Source organism: Cinclus cinclus, chromosome 2 (assembly GCF_963662255.1).
Source record: "Cinclus cinclus chromosome 2, bCinCin1.1, whole genome shotgun sequence".
NCBI lineage: Eukaryota > Metazoa > Chordata > Aves > Passeriformes > Cinclidae > Cinclus > Cinclus cinclus.
The window spans coordinates 100,838,353-100,861,699 of NC_085047.1; the positions used below are offsets into that span (position 1 = coordinate 100,838,353).

Consider the following 23,347-nt stretch of genomic DNA (forward strand, 5'->3'; position numbering starts at 1 on the left):
CAGTCCTTGTCCAGAGGGACCCACCAGCAGGACATCAAAGACAACTGTGACAAAGGAGACCACATGATGCAAATGATTCATAGGTTCCAGAGTTTTATTTTGTATTTAGCTTTCCCCTCCCCTGCTTCCTTGCTCAGCTCTCCTCCTTCACCCTGCTGCTTTCCCTTCTCCTTCCCATTCCACCCTTTCTGCTGACACTGGTCCTAAGAGCCAGTACTGAGACAAGTCAAAGGTACTCAATACAGCCAAAAGGCTGAAGGATTTCCACCCTAGGAAATCCTTTGTACCCTTCAGGACACTGGATGGTTCTTTACAAGCAGCTTTTACTCTGTTTAAGCCTGTTCCTGTTGGTGAAGAGTCTGATGAAATAATCCTAATAAGCAAAGAGGTTTTCTAATATTGCCTCTAAATATGACACTGGAAACAGGATGGCTAATGGTCAAATCCTGCCTCCAGCAATGTGGCAGATGCTTGGTGACTGCAGATATTGTATTTTGCTTCAGCACATTTCCATCCTGTTTTTACAGTTACCCACACAATAAACTCCCATTTTCTGTGGAGCAGGGATTCTGAAGACAGACAGAATTTTATCACTTATCCAGGTCAGGTGCACTGAACACAGCCGCTCGTGCTTCACACCTTGAATCCTTTCAAAAGTTATCCACCTATCACATGAACATGAAGGTTCATATAACCCCAGGCTGGTTATGCTGGAATCTACTCTAGCTTTATTATTAAAAAATAAAAGTAAGACTTTTTCAGACAGCTGTGAAAGACTATTTTTAAGGGCATGTAGTGACCAGACAAGGGGGAATGGCTTCAAATAGAATGAGGGCAGGTTTAGATTAGATATTTAAAAAAATCCTTTACTGTGCTTTTGTTGAGGCACCGGAACAGTGTGCCCAGAGAAGCTGTGGATTCCCCACCCCTGAAAGTGTTCAAGGCTAGACTGGATGGGGCTTTGAGTAACTTGGTCTAGTGGAAGGTGTCCCTGCCCTTAACAGGGGGAGTAGAACTAGATGATCTTAACCTTCCAACCCAGGCTGGCCTGTGATTCTATGATTTAATGAGAGCTGGACCACTAAACACTGACTGCACCTGTGGAAAATCTGCCCTTTTTTGCAACTTTTAATTTCAACAAATTTCAGAGTTTTGCAACTTTTAATTTCCAGCTCAAAATCTGTAACTTTGACAGTTAAACGAAAAATGATTCTACTACCAGACTTTTGCTAACCCCAGACCTATAGATAATCCAGGTATTTTGACCTGGTCTTACAGAGGCTGTGAAAGCTTTTTTGTTTCTCAGTAAATGAGAACTTTCATGCACTGATTGACTGTTCCATCCAAAGGCATACTACATAGCAGCAAACGGAAGTAATTTTACAGAGAAACTTTTGCATATGGCTTGAAAGAAAAACCAACAAGAATTGACAATTATAGATGATCTCTCCAGTGACATTCAGGAGTAATGCAGTTTCACATTTATGTCAGGGAAAAACAAACAATGGGCATATTTAAATAATCATTAAAAATGAGATGCCTGGCACAAGGCAGGTTCTAACCCTGTTCTGCCACACATCTTCTGGAAATCTTTTTTTGGATATTATCTGAGGCCTTATTTGCATTGCTCATGAAAAGGAACTGTAGTGGAGGTTCAAGTGTATGTGTTATCAGCAAAAGATTCTCTCAAGAGAAATTACGTGAAAGGACATTTTTCTTGTCTTCATGTTTGACATTCAGGAGTAGTGATGAGAAAAGGCAGGCACAGGAGTCTTTCAGAAAACCACCAGAGAGCAGTGGCAGCATTTCATAGGGATGTGAACCGTTCATCATCTGCTGCAAAGACTCCATTAACGTGGCCTGCTTTTAAATCCAGTGCTTCACAAGGAATCCCATTTTCTAGTGCCACTTCAACTTTCTCTTCTAAATTTTCTCTCTCTGTTGACTCTTTATTCTTTCTAGAAACAAGAAAGAAAAGATCATCTTATTCTGTTGACCTGTAGCACTCCACCACTATTCCACAGAAAGAAAACTGCATATTTAGTTAGAAGTTTGTTCTAGGTTAGGCTCCTAAAGACACAATCTGGTGTACTTCCTTGCTGTAGTAAATACATCAGATGGGTGTATCAAAATACAATAGATGGGGGACCCACAGATTGGAAACCCTAGTTTAGCAGTTTGAGCTCAGAATTGGAGACCAGAAAACCTGAAATAGACATGTGTTAAGTATGTTTTAAATATGATTTCACCTTCTAATTCTGCAACATGACTAGAAGGTGCAAAAGAAAAGCTGGGACAAAACAAAATTTGAAAAACACTCTAAATCTGTTTGGGTGGTTTTTTTACATCAGGAAGGTCTACACTAAGCATGTAGTCTGACCCTGCAATGTATGTCATAGATCTCACCCCATGATCTCTACAAAATAAAACATATTTTGTAGAAACAGATCAGTCTTAGACTAACTATAGCCTCCAAATGTGGAGACTCGGGTCCCCTTACATCCATGATGACCTTCTTCAGAACATTCATGATTACTTTCTTAGGTATTCTCAGTGCTGCAAATTTGCATTTTTTCTCAAAGTTCATTAGCCACCACCTTCTTATCCAGTATTTTATAGTTTTGGTTTCTTGATCAAACAATTACATGGCTTTCACTTTTCCAGACTCCAATTGTCCCAAAAACATATTATAATAGTGGTTGAATAAAACTATCTACATTTAAAAAAAAACAAACCTAGAAAACATTATCTAAAGTACAATCATGAGCAGATGTAATAAACTAGTATCAATCATGATGTTCCTTTAATTCCAGATTTATTCTGACCTTGAGAACAATTAGTTCGTAGTTGAAAAACCTGCTGCACTTTATGGCCTGCAGCATCAGCGATTTCAGAGGACAAGAAACTCAAAGGTCAGCTGCACTGCTTCTTCCTATCTCACAACATGCACTGTAACAATCTGACTCAGGAAAACTGTAAAAATCTAACTCAGTGTAACTGCTAATGACAGAGATATTAACAACAATAAAATTTTATTTGCCTTTGGGAGATTCTTGGCATTACAGACTTGTTAAAATAAACTTGGGGTGTAGTAGTGTAAACCTCTGACCTCAGGCTACTCTTACACTGATTAAAAAGAGTGTTTCTTAATACAAAACTGTGGGGACAGAACATAAAAATTATGCTCAAAAGAAGTTCAAAATAAATTAGAGGAGTAGTAGATGTGTGAAACTCATTACCAGAGGAATTCAGAGAAGCTAAAAATTTCCATGAATCCAAGGGGTGACTCAACAAGTTAAGGGAATAGAAAACATTGTGAGTTACCCAATACAAGAAGACCAAATCCAGCTCAGGAAGGCCCACAGCTGCAAATTAATTCTTGGGAAAACTAATACAGGGAAAGACTGTGCTTACTCTATTTTCATTCTTCCCAAGGCAAATGTCTGTGGCCTCTGCTGCAGATGGGATTTTGGGAGATTAGGGAGATTTTGGTCTAGTTCAGGATAGACTGTAGAGGGTGATCCTGCCCTGGGCATGTGGAAAATCTATTGCTGTAGTGGGAGGTGTCCTATTGCTGCAAGGATAGGACAACAAACACAAGACTGGGAGACAGTGTGTCTGACCCAGCTTACTGTAGGCACTGAATTCAGCAAATCTCTCAGTTCAATAAATGATGCATGAGTCTAACTCAGTACTGAAACTCCTCTGTAGGCCAACTCCCTTTCCCTGACACCCTGAACACGGACAGCCTGGAGCACGTGCTTTTGGTCTTATCTGAACTGAGGTATTTAAATAGTATTTTAAAGGCCTTTAAAGACAAAGTGCCAGGTTTATGAGAAGCCAACATCATCCTAGGGGTCTGATTTCCAGCACAGTTTACTAGGCAACAGGGTTCCCATTACATAAGTTCTGGACAGACTTCTAAAAAAATTAATTATTGGACATGCTGAAGTCTTTGAAAACATGGTCATTTACTTCACTGTCTGACAAAGAGATCAGTGCTTTTGAAATCCTTTTCTCTGATTTCTGGCTTTTTTTTTTTTTTCCCCAAGAAGCCCAAATAACCAAGACCATCCCTTTTACCTCTCCAGCCCTTGTAACAGTAGATAGAAGAAATATATGCTTGGTTTACCCTCTTTCTTACTTCCCTGCCCCTGCCTGCAGATGTTATTGATGTGAAAGGAGGGTTAGAGTTCAGCCACAGATGAACCTGCTCTGAGAAAAGGTTGTTTGTAATAGTAGAGTAGGGAAACAGAGGAAGAAGTGAAAACAGCATAGAAACTAAAAGGACAAGAGCATGAGACAGAGAGGGTGCCAAGTGAGCACAGGCAGGCAGCAACAAGCCATATTAATGGCAGTGTGATGATAGAGCATGCAGTTTACACCATATTGAGGGGAACTGCTTAAGCTCAGCTGAGTTATTTTAAAAATACAGGGGGAAATCCAGTATTTCAGCATGACATGAAGCACAAGTGATTATTTTAGCTAAAAAATCAGAGCTATTTATCATAGTTTATTTATATTACACTTATGTGAAATGCTCAAAGATCCCCTAATAGTTAGGCACTATAAAGAAACACAGAACCATGATGCCACAGAGGGCAGATATGGGCTTCAGGTAGCAGTATCATTCAGTTTTACAGAAGAGGCTGCCTATGTTTAGGGCATGAAATAATTCAGTCCATACAATGTGGTTGTGATAGGGCTTTAACTATCCACAGATTCCAAATACCTTCCCAGACTCTTTCCCCAACAACATCTTTCATCCATTGTTTGCTGAATTTTGTAGGGTTTTTTTTGAAAACAGAAAGGAGTTTTGGAAATTTATGTTACTCCTCTGATTGCAAAACATGACTGAGGGGTTCTGACTACACTACTAAAGGTTCTCTATGAGAAGCATTTAACCTTCACAACTGTTGTTCTTCTGAGGTCTTTTAACATTCTTCAAGGTAATAAAAAGGCAGAAAGGAGAAGTTTCTGCAACATACCACTTTTCATATATTAATTCCTTGTTCTGATATATTTGGGAATACAATCCATTATACAGTCAATAATTTTTATATTATCTGGTTATCAGTAGGAATTTACCCCTTTTCAGTTCTTCTGCTGTTCCTGTATGAATCTATTGCCAAAGTAATAACTTTGTGTAAACCTAAACTCTGTGGCAGCCAAAAGCATGGTAGAAATTGAACTTCTATGGCAGAATCTCAACTCAGCTGAGAAATTTATATTCTTTATGTTCAACTCAGAGCCAGCAGAGATGGCGGGATCAAAACTCCACCTGCTCTCTGTGTTGTTCCCACATGCTCATACAACAGAAGCAGGAATACCCTTCTCTTTTTCACCAGTACCACCAGGGCACAAACGGAGAGGAAAAGAGAGTATCTCTCTCTCTTAGTCTACCACCAGAAAAACTCCTAAGCTCATGGGGAGATCTGCCCATGACCCTGTGAAGGGCTGGGTATTTTGGGCTTATCAGGTCATGAATAGTAAGTGAAACCCTGCTCTGTTCCAGTGAGCAGGCCTTCTTCAGCCCTACATTAATCATTACTGTGTGCCCTACTGGGTCTTCTCAAGCTGCAGCAGCACAGCAGCTTTTTTAGCCCTGGAAGGGACATAGTCACAGCCTTCCCCCTCTTGGTAGCTATGTGGTTGGTCTGTGAGAGGAGACTCACCTGTGGCACAATAAGCCTTCACAAGAATGACATTAGTCATCTTTTCAAAGCTTATCTCTAGTTAGGTGGCCTCCAGGATCATATTCTTACACTCTCCATTTCCTCATTACCTACCAAAATCACTAAGGCATCTATACTTCACAGCTAAAAATTTGAAGTGTTTTCCTCAGAAAAGGAGAGATGGGTTCTCTTAACCTAGCTAGGGCAGGATGCACAGCATTAATCTGTCTAAGGCTGCTCTGAAACACAAAACCAGCTCAGCTGACCTAACTACTCAGTATTCCATCAAAACAGAAAAAAGGCTAGGCTGCTTACTTCTTGTGTTTCTGAATCCCTGAAATAATGAGGAAAACAATCCCAGCCACAATGAGGCAAAGAACAACACCAAATACAATAAGCCAGACAGGTGTAGAGGGTTCAACAGGAGGTGATAAGGTTGAGGTTATCTTCAGGAACTGCAGTGTTTTGTCACTCAGTAGGAAGGCATTGTTGATTCTGTTCCGGTTCATCCTTTATGGAAAAAAAAAAAAAAAACAAAACAGAGAAACCAGAAAAACATCACAACTGTTTATAAAGGTATTTTACAAGTTAAAAAGAGAGTAGAAAATAATTTTTCATGAATGTGTGGCAAGTTAGACAGGGCTGAATGTCATCCAGCATGATGAAGAAAAGGATGTTGTCTACCTTTAGTGGGGATCAACCTCTTTTCTCAGGCAACAGGACAAGAGGACATAGCCTCAAACTCCACCAGGGGAGGTTCAGATTGGACAACAGGAAGAATTTTCTTTACTGCAAGGGTGATTAAGCATTGAAAAAGGCTGCCCAGGGACTGGTGGAGTCACCATCCCTGGAGGTGCTCAAGACACAACTATATGTGGCATTTAGTGCCATGGTCTGCTTGACACAGTGGTAATGGTTCAGTCAAAGGTTGAACTTGATGACCTTGGAGGTCTTTTCCCACCTAAATGATTCTGTGACTCTATGATTTTACGGTTCTGTGATTCTATGACGTTGACAGGATTACACAGACCTTGCCTATAAAAGAGACCTCAGTAATCCGTACACACCCACACACTTAGAACATTTTGACTTTCGTATGCATTTATCTGAAAAAACTGGGAAAGACAGATGAGACCCTGAAGTACAGCATTGTTATTTTTTCTGGTTTGAACCATGTCCTGAAGACATAGCAGGCTGTAAGCTGTAAGGCTGGCTCCGTTGCCTTGCTCATACAGCATTCAAGATTAGCACAGGAGTAGCAGATCTACCCTTCAATGCTTGTAGGATTTACTTAAAGTTGCCTCCTAGTCCCTCAAACTGAACTATCCTGCATATTATGGGCTGGTATTTCTGACCCTGCTGCTGCAGATTTTCTTAGATCTGTGAGGCACAGGATACAATTTGGTCTGGAAGAATCCACACCTATTGCTAATATGACCTTCTTCCCTGCAGGATGCAGCTAAAAGGATTTGTGCTTCCCACATTTTTTCCATTTCCATACGAGAAACTGTAAGTCTGAGAAATATGCTTTTTCACAGAAGTAGTACAACTGCTATCCTTTAGTGAATATATTAATCTGTTTTCACTGACTGTAAGCATTTCACTGCCTGTAAGATATTTCTGGATCTAAATATAAACAGGCTTAAGAGGGTTTAGAAGTATCTTTCATTAGCTTTTCCAAAATGTTAATATTTTTTAAGCAAATGGATTACATATATTGGTCTTGAGAGATTCTTTCTGATAGCAGCTGTAGGAATTAATGCAGCTCCCTTTTTTTTTTTTTTTTTTTAAATACAATTCAATTTATTTACCACAGAGCAAGAATTTCCTAAGAAAAGATGTATGGGGAATACAGGTAAGATTTAACAAATTTCTCTTCTTGGAAATCATAATGTTTGGCTGTCCCTTAAATAGGAAGTTCTTAGCCTTAATGGCAAGTCAGCATTCCTGGACAGGACTGAAAGCCATGGCATGTTTTAAGACTCATAATTCCATAAGCCATCTGCCATTTAGAAAAGATTTCCTTACTGATGTGAAAGGGTCATTGTGAACAGCTGAAATAAGCATTGTTTATCCTCATCTAATGGCTTGAGTTTCAGAATTATGTGCTGAAACACATGCAGGCAACTACAAGTGCATTTCATGTTTGTTTATGAAGTGCATTTCATGTTTCTATATGCGTAACTATATCTTGTGTATATTTATGCAAAATTTTGAGTATCATACAGAGTTCTGACATGGTTTACCTTCCTCTTTATTCTTACTTTGTAGGAATCTCATACAACAAAATTCTAGTCCATGACTAGTGTTATGTGCTACCCTAGCATGAAGAATTATAATAAAGGTTTTATATGGAAGCCTGCAATCAGAAGCAATTGAACAAAAAAGCATCGTAGTTTTATAGACCATTTTATTTCTTGTTTTCATACTAGGCAGGAATTAAAACTTTTCATAAATAGCATATTCTTTATCAGGTGACAGACAACAGTTAAAAACCAAACAATAACAGCATCCAATTTCTGTGCCAAATAGGGCACATAAAAGACTTAAATAAATCAGCTTATGCTACTGAATGTATCAAAGAATAACAGAAATGCAAAACCCCCACATTCCAGCAATCTTACAGAGAGCTTCAGTGAATAAATAATCTGCTTCTCTACTAATGCTAGAAAGCTATTGTTTGGTGTCTCTGTAGGAAATAGTTTAATCTGCTCATAAGCTTAAATTAATCTTTCCAAAAGAACGCATACTCATTCATCAGGAATTAGGCATTACACCTCCATAGAGATAACACAAATTTTCAAGACAGAGCACAGAATGCCTGAAAACAAAGAGATTCATTTTCCACTCCATGCCTGAGAAATATATATGCATTATGGTGCTTGAGGGACTCATCCCTATAACTCTCTGGTGCCGTTTTTTTTGGACCACTGAAGTCAGATTATCCAATTTTTTTCTTTTTTCCTTGTCAGCTCCACATTCTTCCTTTTACTTGCTACAGAATGTGATAGTAGAAGGCAAAGTGGTTTCTAGTGCACTGTACTTTGTACAAGCAATGCTCAACTGTGATATTGACTGGCATTCTAGAACGAGCTGGTATGAAAAGAATGTGAGCATAAGATTGCTTAAACCAAGCTGGGACACAGCCAGCTGTGCTCATGAGTTCACACGAGCTCTTCTCATGTGAAAGCTGACTCTAAATTACTGTTAGTGAGAAGCACTGAAAGGGAGCCTATAGTCATTAGCTCAGGTGTAGATGTGCATGTAGCATACAGGTGAAAGATAAATTATATTAATCCCATCCAGAAAGCGTGCCCTTCCATTGCCTGAGGAAGAAGGCTGTTTCACTGGGAAATGTAGCAGCTGGATGAGAGCAGTGTGTCACACACTGGACAGCACATCACAGGTAGGGCTCTGAGTCTCAGCATCAACAGAGACTCTTTCCAAAGTCTTGCAAGTTTCCTTGCATTCTGTGGGACTGTTATAAATCCTCTAATCCCACATTCATTAAAGAGTACTGACACCCTCAGTGTTTTAGCAACTTGGATTAGTTTACCCTTAAAGAGGCAGAGTGTTCATTCATACAAGGCCCAGAGAGAGAAAACATCCTCAGTAAACAAGGAAGAAAGCATTGCAAAAGCAGTGACTGTACCTGATGGCTGCTTCTACCTCACTTCCAGGAACAGTTGTCACATTTTTGGAAGAATCTGTGACCACAAACCAAAAGGACACCCGGTCTGTCACATTGCAGAGCAGCACATTGGAAATTCTGCAGACAGTTAAAACAAAAATAATCATTAAAGAAGCATGGAAGGAATTACTGAAATATTTTAGATTTTCTTAAAATATTGCTCTCAACTAAGGGAAAAAAATTTCACATTTTTAAAAAAGTTAATACTCAAGAAAGAAATACCACTCACAGCATTTCCCATTTCCCATACAATTTTACAGAAATCAAGCTTAAGAAGGCCAAATGAGCCTTCAATCATCTCTAAATCTATCACAGACTTGCACAGTCTTGGACATACATTTAGTGTAATCAAATGGAATAGTATATACTTGAATAACAATCATCATTGGCTGTGACAAAGGCCATATAATGGAGCAAGTATATTGGTGAACTAAGAATTCTGGTTTTGCCAGTAAATACCACAGGAACCAGTCACTGAGAATTGCCTCCCGTATGATTGTCAAGTGAGAGCAGTTCTTCTACATTTGTTGGAGGGAAGATCAGTGGAATTGATGTTAATCTTTCTGACATCTTTGTTCACACAGCCAGGCACAGAGTTCAGGGAACGAGCTAAATTTAGTCATTCTACTGGCAGTGGCCTCTTCCTTTTAGCTTATGCTGTATCAAATATTTATGTTATCTATTTTAAAGGAAGATAGTTCTGTTTTATGTGAAGTTAAATGTGGAGGGGCACAGGCAGGTGGCTTCTCATGGCATAATACGTAAATAGCATGCGAAAGACCTTTTAAACGCCTTTTTTTTTTTTTTCCCCAGATTTCTATTAGTAAGTGGTGGGAACATCAGACAGCCCTTCTGGAATGACACAACCAGGAGTATTTAAGCGAAACAAGTGGAAGTCCATCCTTTCCAGGACCCTGACAGGGCCCGGGCGCGCCCCGCGCTCTGCTGGGCAGCGCCACCTGCCGGCCGCCGGCACCGGGACTGGAACGGAACTGGGGGGACTGGAACTGGGGGGCCTGGGGGATTGGAAATGGGGGGAACTGGAAATGGGGGGACTGGGGGAATTGGAAATGGGGGGAACTGGAAATGGGGGGACTGGAAATGGGGGGACTGGGGGATTGGAAATGGGGGGACTGGAACGGGGGGGACTGGAGGAATTGGAAATGGGGGGACTGGAAATGGGGGGACTGTGGGATTGGAAATGGGGGGACTGGGGCAATTGGTGGAATTTGGGGAACTGGGGGGATTGGAGGTGACTGGAACTGGGGGGACTGGGGGGACTGGAACTGGGGAGTAACTGGTGGGGCTGGGGGGACTGGAACTGGGGGGACTGGAGGAATTGGTGGGGACTGGAACTAGGGGGACTGGAACTGGGGGGACTGGGGGAATTGGTGGGATTGGGGGGAATTGGGAGGATTGTGGGGATTGGGGGGACTGTTGGGACTATTGGGGTTGGGGGGATTGTGGGGACTGGGGGAAATTGGCAGGATTGGGGGGACTGGTGGGAGTGGGGGGACGGGGGGATAGGTGGGAGTAGTGGTATGTGGGGGACTGCTAGGACGGGGGGAATTAGTGGGACTAGAGGGACTGATGAGACTGGGAGAACTGGGGGACTGGTGGGATTAGTGGGATTCATGGGACTGGTGGGATTGGGGGTTGAGAGGGACAGGAGGGAACAAGAACACCTGCGCCTGGGCATTCCCCATCCAGCCAGAGATCTGCTTGTAAGGCAGATCACAGTGCCTCATTATGGAAATTTTATAGAAATGCTTTATTTCCTGATGAAAACTTTTTTTAATGATGTTTTGGGTGCCCTGGGTAGTGCAATGTATCATTTTACAAAGGTCTGTCTGTCTGTCTGTCTGTCTGTCTATCTATCTATCTATCTATCTATCTATCTCAAGAATCACAGAATGGCTTCAGCTGAAAAGGATCTTAAGAGATTTGTTCCAACCCTCATGCCATGGGCAGTGAACCTTCCACTAGACTCAGACAACTGAGCTGATTTCATTTTGGCTCTTTGGAGCTCGCTCCAACAGGTTCATGTCCTTCCTGTGCTGGGCACCCCAGAGCTGAATGCAGCACTCCAGGTGGGGTCTCACCAGAGCAGAGCAGAGGGACAGATTTCCCTCTCTTGCCACACTGGTTTGGATGCAGCCCAGGATACAGCTGGCTTTTTGTGTATAAGCCCACATTCCAGAGATATATGCAATAAAATGGAAAGCAATGATTTTGCAGAGCCAAAATGATGACTTTTACCTCTTTAGAACAATACCAATTTTACAGAGAAATCTCTTTTAAAAGAGAATTTTTATGGATAAAAGAGGAAAGCCATCCTCTGGAATTTGAAAACATGTTCACATCACTTTGCTGGCAAGAGTCAGAAGATGAAAGCGATGTATTCTTTGCAAAACATAAAGAAGGCACAAAATTTACAGGAGAGGAAGAAAAATGCCTACTTTTGGCTGGTGGCTGACAAATTCTGGCTGACTTCACAGAATATCTAAAATTGTAACTCCAGAGGAAGTTTTCTATCTGGGTGTTTATAACAGTAGGACCCAAAATTTCATGTTGTCAAAGTTCCTAAAGCTGCAGTTTCAGTGGTTCACTCAAAAACTGGGCCAGGTGGAAAGTCTGATTTAATTGCCCTACAGATGTTCTTGAAATGGGGTAAGAAAAATCGATCCCCAAAGAGAAAGGCAGACAAGGACTGCCAGAACACCCTGACTTTCACACCTTCATTCAAAGACTCTTCAGACTAGGGTCTTCCCTAAAGTGCCAAGGATTTTAGCATGAGATAAGGCAGTCAGTCACCACGGGGGTAGCATCTCTCTGTAGAGCAACCAGCACTAAAACAAAGGGCAGCAAGGATTGCATTAGGATATGTAAATTTGGCTTCTTTTCCCTAAAATCCTTCTCAATTACAAGCATCCAAGTGGTTTCACTGCCACCACTTTTTCATCAGTGGAATACAAATGCCATAAACCCTTCCAGGCCCCAAAGAGAGCAATCCCACTCATGAGTTCAAAGTTCAAAGGGGATGAGTAAACACCAAAACAAACTGGTTCAACAAGCACTACTGTGGCAATTTCTGTGCAGTGGCAATTTCTTTTTTTCTCCCATGCCAATTGCTTGCAGGTTTGATTCACAACAAAGAGAATTATTGCAACTGTGCCGTCACACTGTATAGATCTGAGAAACCTGGCTTCTCCAGGCACTAACAAAGTGTATGTGTAAATATATATGTGGACATTTTTTTCCTTTCCTTAGCAGCTGATAGACTTTTGACATGGGATTATAGAAGACTGTTATCATCAAAATGACAAGATCCTGGTTTGGCCTTATGGCACCATAGCAAAAGTCCAAAACTGCATTTCCTTTAATATACCAGTGAATAGAGTGCAGGAAACCCTGGCAATTCCTTGTCCTGAAACACCATCATTGCTCCTTATGAAGATTTGCATGATTGTTTAGGAGTAAGAAAGAGCTGTCAGAGAGGAGCTGAGTGCCCACAATGGCTGTTAGCTCATGAAAGAACCACAGCCCCCAATTCCCAGGTGCCTATCTCCAGCTTTCCCAAAAGCATCATGTCTCTTTCAACACCAGGCTCTGCAGCTGCTCCTGCAAAGGAATGTTACTTTCTTCCCAGAAGCCATGGGATCCCCTCGATTTAACAGCCTTACTCCAGACTCTTATTTTGTTGTTCTAAATGGTCACAATATATTTAGCATCAAAACAGGCCGTTCGAGAAAGATGGATCATGATGAACTTTTTTCTGGTCACTTCATAAGGAAAATTTCAGCTTTTTTTAACCTATAAATAGGGGGAAGATGTACCAAAAGTAGATTCTGTTATTTGAATGAAAACAAATGTGTAGACATTCTTTCTGCTCTAAAGATTAACTCGTCTCAGGCCCAAAAGAAATGCATATTATTTCAAATAAGTCACAGATTAGAGAAACCAGGGTTACTAACACAGGCTACAATAACAATTTTTTAACACTGAGCGGTCAAAGGTTGGCTCACATAGTTTGTGACCGTATGTATTGAGAATCAATTGAAAGGCCATATATAAAGCAGGAAATAATGGAGTATTAATTCTCCACTGAAAAATAATTATTTATTTGTATCTATATTAATAGTTACTGAGTAATTTGAATGATTGTACCTTTCTTCTGTTTTGTGCAAACTTGAAAATTTGACAAGCCTTTCAAACATTAAATGCTGCTTCATGATTTATTAAATTTCAGTTTGGAAATTAACTTCAGAGAACTTGAGATGTAACGTGCAATCCTCCCCATTTTATGCTGGTTCTCTCAGTGGTTATACAACGGCAACAACAGCATCAACTGCTGCTAGCAGCAGCACATTGAAATGCTTGTCATTACAGGCTGGCTTTTATCCAGCTTCAGAAACCTAACAAGAGGTGACTTTGAATATCAGAAATGATGAGGCAGACTGCAACAATGGTTATCCTGATCCACCAGGCAAATTATTTTGGGGCCTGATACAGCTTGATGAAGTGAATGGCATTTGTGTCTCATGTGGAAGTTAGTTGTGGCTGTGAGATACTTCAAGGCTGTGGGTGTGTTAGAAATTAATGGGATTTTAAAGGGGAGGTTTGTCACATCCTGGCTATGGCCATGTGCATAATTTATACCCTGGTGAACCAGTATTTAGTTATGTAAAATACTAGTGATTTTTTTTCATAGGTTTTATTTTGACAAAAATCTGCAATTAATCAGATGCAAAATTTCCATAAGTTTAGATGCTAACAGAATGCAGTCATGGGCAATTTGTTTGTTCTTATATGATGGAATAATTGGTCGTTGGTCTTTCATATCTCCTGAAGAAAATCTGTTAACATTTTCCCTGCAAAAGCTCACGTAGTGAAATGTAATTTGTTTACCAGCAATGCAATGTAATTTATTTGCTACAAGCTCCTGCTTGTGCCTCCATCTTCACCACAGTGAAGTCTCCTCACCAACTCTGTCAGGGTGGCGTTCCTGTGTACAGCATGCTGCTGTTCCCTCTAGGATGCTGGCTGCTCCCACACCTCCATGCCTGCTGCAGAGGGGATGGAGCAGGACTGCACTCCTTCCTTCCAGCTGCCAGCCACAAGGGTGAGTTATTTCCAGGAAGATTATTTGAGGTGGATTGGGAAGTTCATCTAGCCTCTCCATCACTAAACAGGGACTCTGAGGTCCCTTGGGATTTGAGAGAGATCTATGCATAGTAAACTCTTCAGCCTGTTGCCTAGGAAGTTGTGTCAGATCTCAGAGTTGCACAGCTCTCCTGCAGGTGACATGCTGTCTCTAAGTACTATATGAGTTATCAGTTATACCCCCAACATATACCCCATGAGGGGTGTACCCAAGTTATACGCCATGAGAAAGTCTGACACCATCTTAAAAAGAGCTAAAGATGCCCACAGCTGCCTGATTCCAAATATTATACTGACATTTCTGACCAACTTAGTAGCAGGGAATTATTGATGTGTGCAGCAACACCTCCAAACTGGAGTAACAGGCATCATCGTATTTGTCCATAGGGAGAACTCTCTAGATAGGAAACTGAATTAATGAGTATAAATTCTATGATTGCCCGGAGTGGGTACAGATAACTGCCATTAAAACTTCTACTCCTTTCATACTGGCTTGATTTTTTTCCCATTCCAGCAGCAACCTTATTTTAATCTGTAGAAAACCAAAGAGTATGAAGAGGAGAAAGATCACTTGCTTCTGACATAGGATTTTTGCTAAGTGAAAGCAGCATGACTTTGAAGGAAGATAATAATACTTTAATAAAAGGACTAAAATAAGTATATAAAACTGAATCTTTATTGATTGGATGCTGAATGAAAATTCTGCTGTCTTGAAAACCTGGGAAAAAGTCCTACATAATCATCTGTAATTAGCTTGTATCTTGAACTCATTTTTAAAGTGCCATTTTAATTGGGTTGAGTAGCACACTTGGCTGTTTTTGTTAAGTTTGATGTAACAGCTCTTTTGCTCAAAGGAGAACACTTCTGAGTAATAAAAATGGAACAGCAGGAATCAAACACTCCTGTCACATGGAGGGGGAAATCCCCTTTCACTTAAAGAAGTACTGCAGCCACAATAATCATGTGACTAAAGTTAACGAATATATATTCAAATGTGGAATATGCTTCACCTGATGCAATGACAGCCTGAAGCAGTTTTATTTTTAAGTAAATTGAAAACCTTATCCTTGTTACCCTACCAGAACCATCAGTCTTTCATTTCAGATTGAAAAACAATGAAAAAAATAATAGGCCTATGGAAATGCACTTATAAAGTTTTTAATTTAAGAAAGACAAGAACATCGTGAAAATACAGCTTGCTAAGTGCTCCGTCTAATCTGGTATCTGATTTCATAGAACAGCAAGGATCAGCAGCCTGAAAAGAATATTCAGTACCTCAGGGTAGATTTGATCCCAAAACCAATTAAAGGCTGATTTCTGACTGCACTGCAACATCTGAAACTTCTTGATGGTACGTAATTCAACTGCTGTGATATCAGGGATAGGAACACCCAGCAGAGCACAGCACTGGCACAGCTATCCACCTCCCAGGGGTCTGAGTCAGCTCATCTTCAGCACACTGCTGAAGCTGAGCTCTAAGGAAGCATGCACCAGAGCTGCTTACTCAAAGATCTGTGCTGCCTTTCCTGACCTCCCAGTGTGTTCCTGCACCTCCTCCCAGGATAGTCTTCAGAAGGTGTCAAATCTTCCTGCTGCATTCTGCTAAAAGTGAACTGGCACCATTCCGCTGAGATCCACAGCGGTGTCACTTCACATCCACAGGGATACTGGTTCAAAGACTGAAGATTACTTAAGATAGAGACAGTGTGATGTTGAATATGTATCTGGGTGTCAGAAGTACACTGGAACAGTCTGCTTTTAGACTCTCTACATAATGATTTCTACAGCTCAGTACAGCAGAGGACAGGTCACTACATGCAGCATTAATATGGACAAGGCAAATCCAAGCAGATGCTTACTGAGTTGTGCTCTTGCTGGAGTATCTTCTCATTGCAAAAGCCACCATTGCTTTGAAGAGGTATTCTTCATTAGCATCCCAGGCATACTGTAAAGGAAGATGGAAAATAATTAGTATCAGCACCAGTGCTGGCAGTACAGAGAGGGAAGAGTTGCTGAACTTGAAATGCTGTATTGATCAAGAAAATGAATACATTCTCTGGTTGTGCTAAGAAAAAAAATGCCCATTATTTAGTATGAACAGAGGACTTTTTCTAACGGAAATAAAAAATGCAAAATAAACTGCAAAGAATGTTTCCAAAATTGAATTAACTGAATATTTCTGAAAGCTGACCAAACTGGAGATGTAAAGTTTACTATACCAAAGACTAGGCATATTATTAGAATTCTGCCCACACAGCTGCACTCATGTCTTTGCCTCTTTTGCTGGAGAAACTCAGTTAAAGTAGAAGGTTTAAATCCACCCTCAAGACTATTTGGCTGGGGCCAAAAATAATAATAAGGAAACACCTAATGTTTAAGGTGGTCTCTGGGAGTTGGACATTAGGACACCAGGAAATAAACTGAGATTGCAGCCTTATTGCTGCACACTGTCCTGATTACAAGAAGACTCAACTATACTACAAATTGTTATATTGCATGTGAGATAGAAGAAAGAAAATAGCATCCTTAGTACTACTACATGAAGAAGAATGTAGGCTCCAAAAACTATTCTCTGTTGTCTTGATGGAAAATCATGCTTTCAGAATTTAAGTTTTCTGAGACAGCTTCACTGGGTTCCCCTGGGCTTTCATTCACATATGCAATTCTAATGACCTGTAAGAACTGCATCTATTACATTTTTATAACAGGAGCCATGACTGAGGCATACTGATTGAATTTCTTCCCCATTCAGCAGATTACAAAGATTATTAGTTTCTTGCAATTATATGCAGGGAGGTTAGAAACAGCTTTCTTCAGTCAGTCAGTCAGAATACAAATCTAATCTTCAACTTTCAGTATTGAAAAAAACCTGTTTAATCATCCAAACCAGAAACCCAGTGGTGTGGACACTTCACTCAGCTGTCAACTTGGACCTACTTTTTCATGGTGCTTTATAACACATTCAAAAAACATCAATGTACATCAAAAAGCAGTAAATAGTATTGGAAATTCTAAATCTGAATTCTGTTTTCTAAATTCTGATTTTGGGTGCATGAAGATGCAACCTCTCCACAAAAAAAAAAAAAAAAAAAAAAAAAGGAAAGAAAAGAAAAGAGAGAGAGAATCCAACTTTTAGGTATCTGCAGCCCTCATGTTGTACTAGTATCCTGAAAAACTGAACAGGAAAGGATGCAGTCATTTAAATGGCAGAAAGTAATCTTGTTTATCATCCCTAGATGAATGTTGAGTGAAATGGGCTCTCTGAGATGAGCTAGGACAGGGACAACAAAGCCGAGGCAGCAGACAACTTGAGCAGCATTAAAGTGCAGTTGCACTGCTGAGAACCTGGGTTCTGACTCACCACTCTTGCCTCATGAATGAAGGGGGGTGTGAGCATACTGTGATAATGCTTTCCTACCTGGGAACTTAAACTGAAAAAAAAAACCCCAGAGAAACTCTGAAAAAATTTATAAAAGCGTGTGTTTTGATCCCACTGCATTGATGAAAACATGACAGTAATGAGAGCAATTAGTACTGAAAGAAAAAGAGATTGTGTAGTAAAGGAATTAATACAGATCAGAGCCATAGAACTATTTTTCATAATTTTAAAGATATCTGTATTTAAAGCATGAAGTACAATTTGCAGTACTAAAAGGGAAGATCTCTTTTTTCTGTGTGTGGCGCTATTGACTGAATCCCTACATGCCATATGCAGTCTTTGAGAACAGGTCCAAAAGTACAGAAAAAACCATAATTTGTTAGCCAGTGGATTAAGCCAGCTGTAGATATAATTTAATCAGTTGTGTTGAAAATGGATAATGGTAAAGCACACTCCATTTCATGCTCACATGGACACAAATAAAATGCAGCACTACCAAGTATATGTATTCGGTATGTTTATGTTTAGTGCAATGCATATATACATGCACAATTTGTCACAGCTCTCATAAATAATGCACATCTTTAAGTCAGAGTAACAAAAGGGTATCTCAAATCAGAAAAGATAATTTGTTCTGAGGAATTCCAGGCCCAGTTGAAAGAGTACACACTTGAAAAGAGACAGAATAAACCGAAAACTGTGAGAAAGAGGTGGGGTGGGGCGAGAGACTGGCAAAGAAAGCTCAGCAGAAATCAGGTGTCTCCTGAGTCAGGAGAAGATATTGCAGACAGCCTTCTGGGCAGAAGGGCAAGAAGACGTAAGAAAATGAAGCCTAAACAGGAAGTAAAGGAGAGGGAGATGGCTGTGGGCTCCAGGTGAACAACCTCTGTACATAACTGCACACAGGAATATACAAGGGGGAAGCAACATAATGAGGAGGAAAAGTAGGGCAAGAACAACTTTAGGCTAACAAACTGTATGAACTCAGGACAGGTGGGCATGAATTTCCAAAAAATGGTTTCTAATCAGAAGCTTTCTCTAATCAGAGGCGCAAAGAAACCTTGGATGATTTGGATTGGAAAGGACTCTAAAGATCATCTAGTTCCAACTCCCCTGCCATGGGCAGGGACACCTTCCACTAGACCTGACTCGTTCTAGTATGGGGCTTTATCAGCTTCATCTTTATCCTCCAAATGCATCAGCAGGAGCACAGCTGATGACTGAGGATGTCTCTATGCAGTGCAGCTATTGAGGCACACTTTCTGCTACTCTAAGGGAATGTGGGGGAAACATTAAATATAATTTGCAACTACATTTAAATATCATTTGCAACCACACGCTGCAAACATAACTGTTATCAATGAAACACTACATGATGGTATCAGAACTATTAAATTTACCATCTTCATCTTCAGGTTGCTGATAGGGTGAACTGTTGTAATAATGCTGTAAAAGACAAAATTTAAGATATGAGAATATAATATTACAAGATTGCTCTGAGCAACCTGACCTGATTTCAGTATTGACCCAGCTCTGAGCAGGAAAGGACCAGGGGCCATCCAAGATCTCTTCCCTCCGGAATGGTTCTGTGCTTAACTATACAGCCATTCAGACTGCAGACTGGCTACAGACACAAAAACACACTTCTGGATCACATCTGGTGACAAAACACAAGGTGTATGTCAGCGTTCCTCCTCTTCATCTTCTACCCTGGAAGCAGCCTGAATACATGAGCCAGAAGGGAAGTGCACTGTCTACTTCAGCTGGCTGCAGCCCCTGAGGTGCCAACTCTTTGACTGTTATGGTTAAAATGACTGGTGACACCAAGTTACACAGACTTGTCAGTGCCCATCACTTCTCACTCTCTAGTTGCCTCTGTCCCTTTTGAATTAACTCTCTATCCCTCTACTGGCCTCATGAATAGAAAGCAACTAGTGACTAGCAGCTATTCCAGAAGCCACTCATAAAATCAAAACCATCCTCAGAGAGACTCATAAATCACCTTCCATTTATGTTTCCTCCCATGGATTAGCAAACAACATCTCTACCAAGTACACCCATTATTTGCAAATAAAACGGCAATGGCTGAATACCTACTGCATCAGAGCTGCTCTTTCCAGCTCCACTGTGATAAGAACTAAATAAATACACCAAATGGAACTCCATGCCTCAGAGTACAGCTTACCTGGTAAACAAATTAAAAAATGATATCCTGTTTTCATCAGCCTCACACAGGGGATGACATGTACTACACCATCTGAAAAGCTGCACCAACCTCTTTTCTTATGCCCCTGACTATACACTGGAGTTATCCTGCCACCCCTAGGGAAAAATTCCCACAGTATCAGGGCTTTCTGTTATCATGGAGCTTGAAGTGACCTGGAAATGAACCAAGCTGACCATGTCCTACTGTGACACAATGACAGTATCACACTTTTCTTTGCTAAAATAAATAAGTCAATAAATAAGTCATGAAGAAGTCAAGTGCCCCAAATTCTTTAATGAAAATGAACTTCAGTTTCATAGTAGTTTCAGTTTTCATTTTCAGTCATTCACAGAGAAGACTGCAATGGCTGTGAAAAAGAACTACTACTACCTGTGTACTTAATTAATTGTTTATTATTTGTGGATGATTTTCTGTAGCATCATATCACTTTCAGAAAGCTGTTATTCTAAAATGCTGTTCTTGATTGTCCCATTCTTTGAGCTTTCACACACTCTATTTTATGACATAAACAACTATAAAAAAACCAATCAATTCCTCAGTTATTGTTTTTTTTCTAGCAATACAAAGTGCCTTCAAGAATAATGATTTGTCTCATATCCTTTTTGAATGAAAAACAAAACAAACAAAAAAACCCAAACAACCTCCCCTTATTTTGCTACAGCTGGAAAAGGAAAAGGCAGTAAAAAACGGCATTACTGGAAACTGTAATTTTTTTCTTTGCTACTATTTTGCACCAAGATTAAATCAAAATATTAGCAGGTATCATCAAGAGGAGCTTTAATAATTATATTGACATATGTTCAGCCATAGTATTACACTATTTTTAATAATAAAAAAAACCTAGGCTCACACTACTGTTTAATTAAAGTCTCTCACCCAAGAGAATTGACTTCACTATGAATTTTGAGACATTTACTTTAGCAGGTATCTTGAATACTTCTTTGTATTTTGCCTGGTTTATGGAATTACCAGTGAAATTAAGGTAACACCCTGATAATGTTAATTTAAATTACCTGATCATTTAGGGTAGCTTTAGAACAGCTTCTACAGTCACAAGGAGTTTCTCATATCACCAGTCTTTTAAAACATGTAACCTACTGCTTTTTGTTTCCCAGGGCTCATAACACAATCAGACACCAGACTTACAATGGACATAACTGTCCAGGATGTTTCATACCTAATTATCTACTAAGCCTTGTTAACAAGCTGCAGATTTGCTCTAAGTATTCAAAAGTACTAACAAAGTACTGGGCTGTGACATATCAAATAGTACCTTAGATCAGGAAGGACCTGATCTAATGTCCCAATCTCTTACACATTGCCCCCATTCTTTGAGCTTTCACACACTTTATTATATGACATAAACAACTACAAAAAAAATCGACTCCTCAGTTACTGCTTTCTTTCTAGCAATACAAAGTGACTTCTAATGTCATCTAATGTCCCAATACCTCTCATTGTTCACACCAGTATTTCTACATTAAGCCCAAAGACCTGAATGAAGTCAAAGCCTTTCAATCCTCATGAGATAAGCCTGTGCACCACAGGCAGAGAAGAAAGGCCACTATCTGAAGCCCTCCATTAGCAGGGAATTGATGAGACATGCTTGAATGATCTCTACAGTTAATGCTTGTCTGAGAGCCTAATATAAAGTCCCATTTCATAAAGACCTAAAAATCTTTTCCTGCTTCTCTTCCTAGACATGCTTGACTTTACAATTACCACTCTTGAGTAGAAGTGCTTTTCCCAAAATACAAACTTACATTTATGCAGCATGTCTCATGCATAAAGTGTAACATCCCTATCACTTTTCCAAGTGGAAAAAAAAAATCTTTGACAGGAAATTATCTTTATGAACAAGGAAGCTTTATATTTCTCCTAAAGAATGCCATTTTTAGGAGTGGGCTAGTCAAATGTCATTAAATGGATGCCTGGATCACGACTTGAGCAAACTATTACAATTAACACTGCAGAACAAATTGTTTTTGTGGCATTCAGAAATGTTATAGCACATATTTTATTTTGGCAGCTATTGAATTAGGAAGAATATATGAAGATATTTTACTTACTGCATTATCTCCCAAAGCTGTTTTGATACTAATCCGTACTTTGAAAGCATTCTGTGCATCTGACATAAAGAGAAAAAAGCAAACGTATATTGATAATCACTCAAAACAGGACTTTAAATCATTTATTTCACAAATGTCAGTTTCTAAATGGGTCTTAATAAATCACCTGCTTAGAAGAACAGAAGTTACTTGCATGAAAAAATGTCCTGCAGAGTCTCAGTGAGGTTTACTGTGACGTTTTTAAGTGAGACCAACTTCCGTACTTAATTTGCAAGCTCATAAAGGAACTGAATGCTCAGCATTTCAATCTTCAAACTGAAGACAATCAGTTAAAATAAAAATCTTAGAAGCTGGCAGCTTTGTAGTCTAAACTGATAGCTACTTTACCTTAAGAAGGATGGGAATGAGCTCCAAATCTTACCTGGCTTGCAGAGCTCAGCATGAGCAATGGCAACTACAGAGACTGTAAGCAGCAAAGCCCGTAACATCCCGTCAGCATGGAAAGGTTGAGGCAAAAAGAAGTGAGTCTCTCCTGTAAAGCACTCTTAAACTTTGTGTGACCCAGGATTAAAGCATCAGGAGCACAAGTGAGCGACCAAGTAAAAGGTTTAATAATTAACCCCCGTTATTTTAGCTAAAAACGGGCACTAGAAACAACTGTCTTCTGTTAGTTATTTACTACTTTTCTATTAAAAAAAACCAAAAAACAAACAAACAAAAAAAAACCTGCAACAAGTATTTACTTTAATTTTCCTTCTTCCTTCACAGAAAAATGCAACATCTTACAGAGTGTTCAAGGCCAATCTTTTTTTCTCACAGATGCAGTGTCAAACACACAGGTGTCTTTGGGATGTCACACCAGAGCAGCTGGTAACTGTTACCCACAGCAAGCGAATCTGAAGCTTGCCTGCAACTAGATCCCAAAGGAAGCTGCCACCTGTCTTCCATGGGGAACTGTCTGGCTTCAGTGAGAGTCCTTGAGGATAAAGGAAGACTGGACACCCTTTTCACCCCACCAAAAGAAATATATGACAAATACAGAGTACCTGGACCCAAAAAACAGGGCTCAGGCACTGCCCCTCACTTGCCTTTGAACTCACAGCCCTTGGGAAGGGCTAGCCTGATGGGCACAGTGCTGTGTCC

The 23,347-nt window shown here is 40.0% G+C and overlaps 1 protein-coding gene across 1 annotated transcript; it reads right to left on the reverse strand.

Annotated features, from left to right (window-relative positions):
* Positions 1-1,807: 1,807 nt before the first annotated feature.
* CLTRN (collectrin, amino acid transport regulator) lies at positions 1,808-23,347 on the reverse strand. The gene is made up of 6 exons (XM_062515132.1): positions 22,626-23,347; positions 22,205-22,263; positions 16,389-16,474; positions 9,328-9,444; positions 5,991-6,185; positions 1,808-1,958 (listed from the first exon to the last, which is right to left on the reverse strand). The coding sequence occupies exons 1-6, from the start codon at positions 22,690-22,692 to the stop codon at positions 1,808-1,810; spliced, it is 675 nt and encodes a 224-aa protein (XP_062371116.1). The 5' UTR covers positions 22,693-23,347.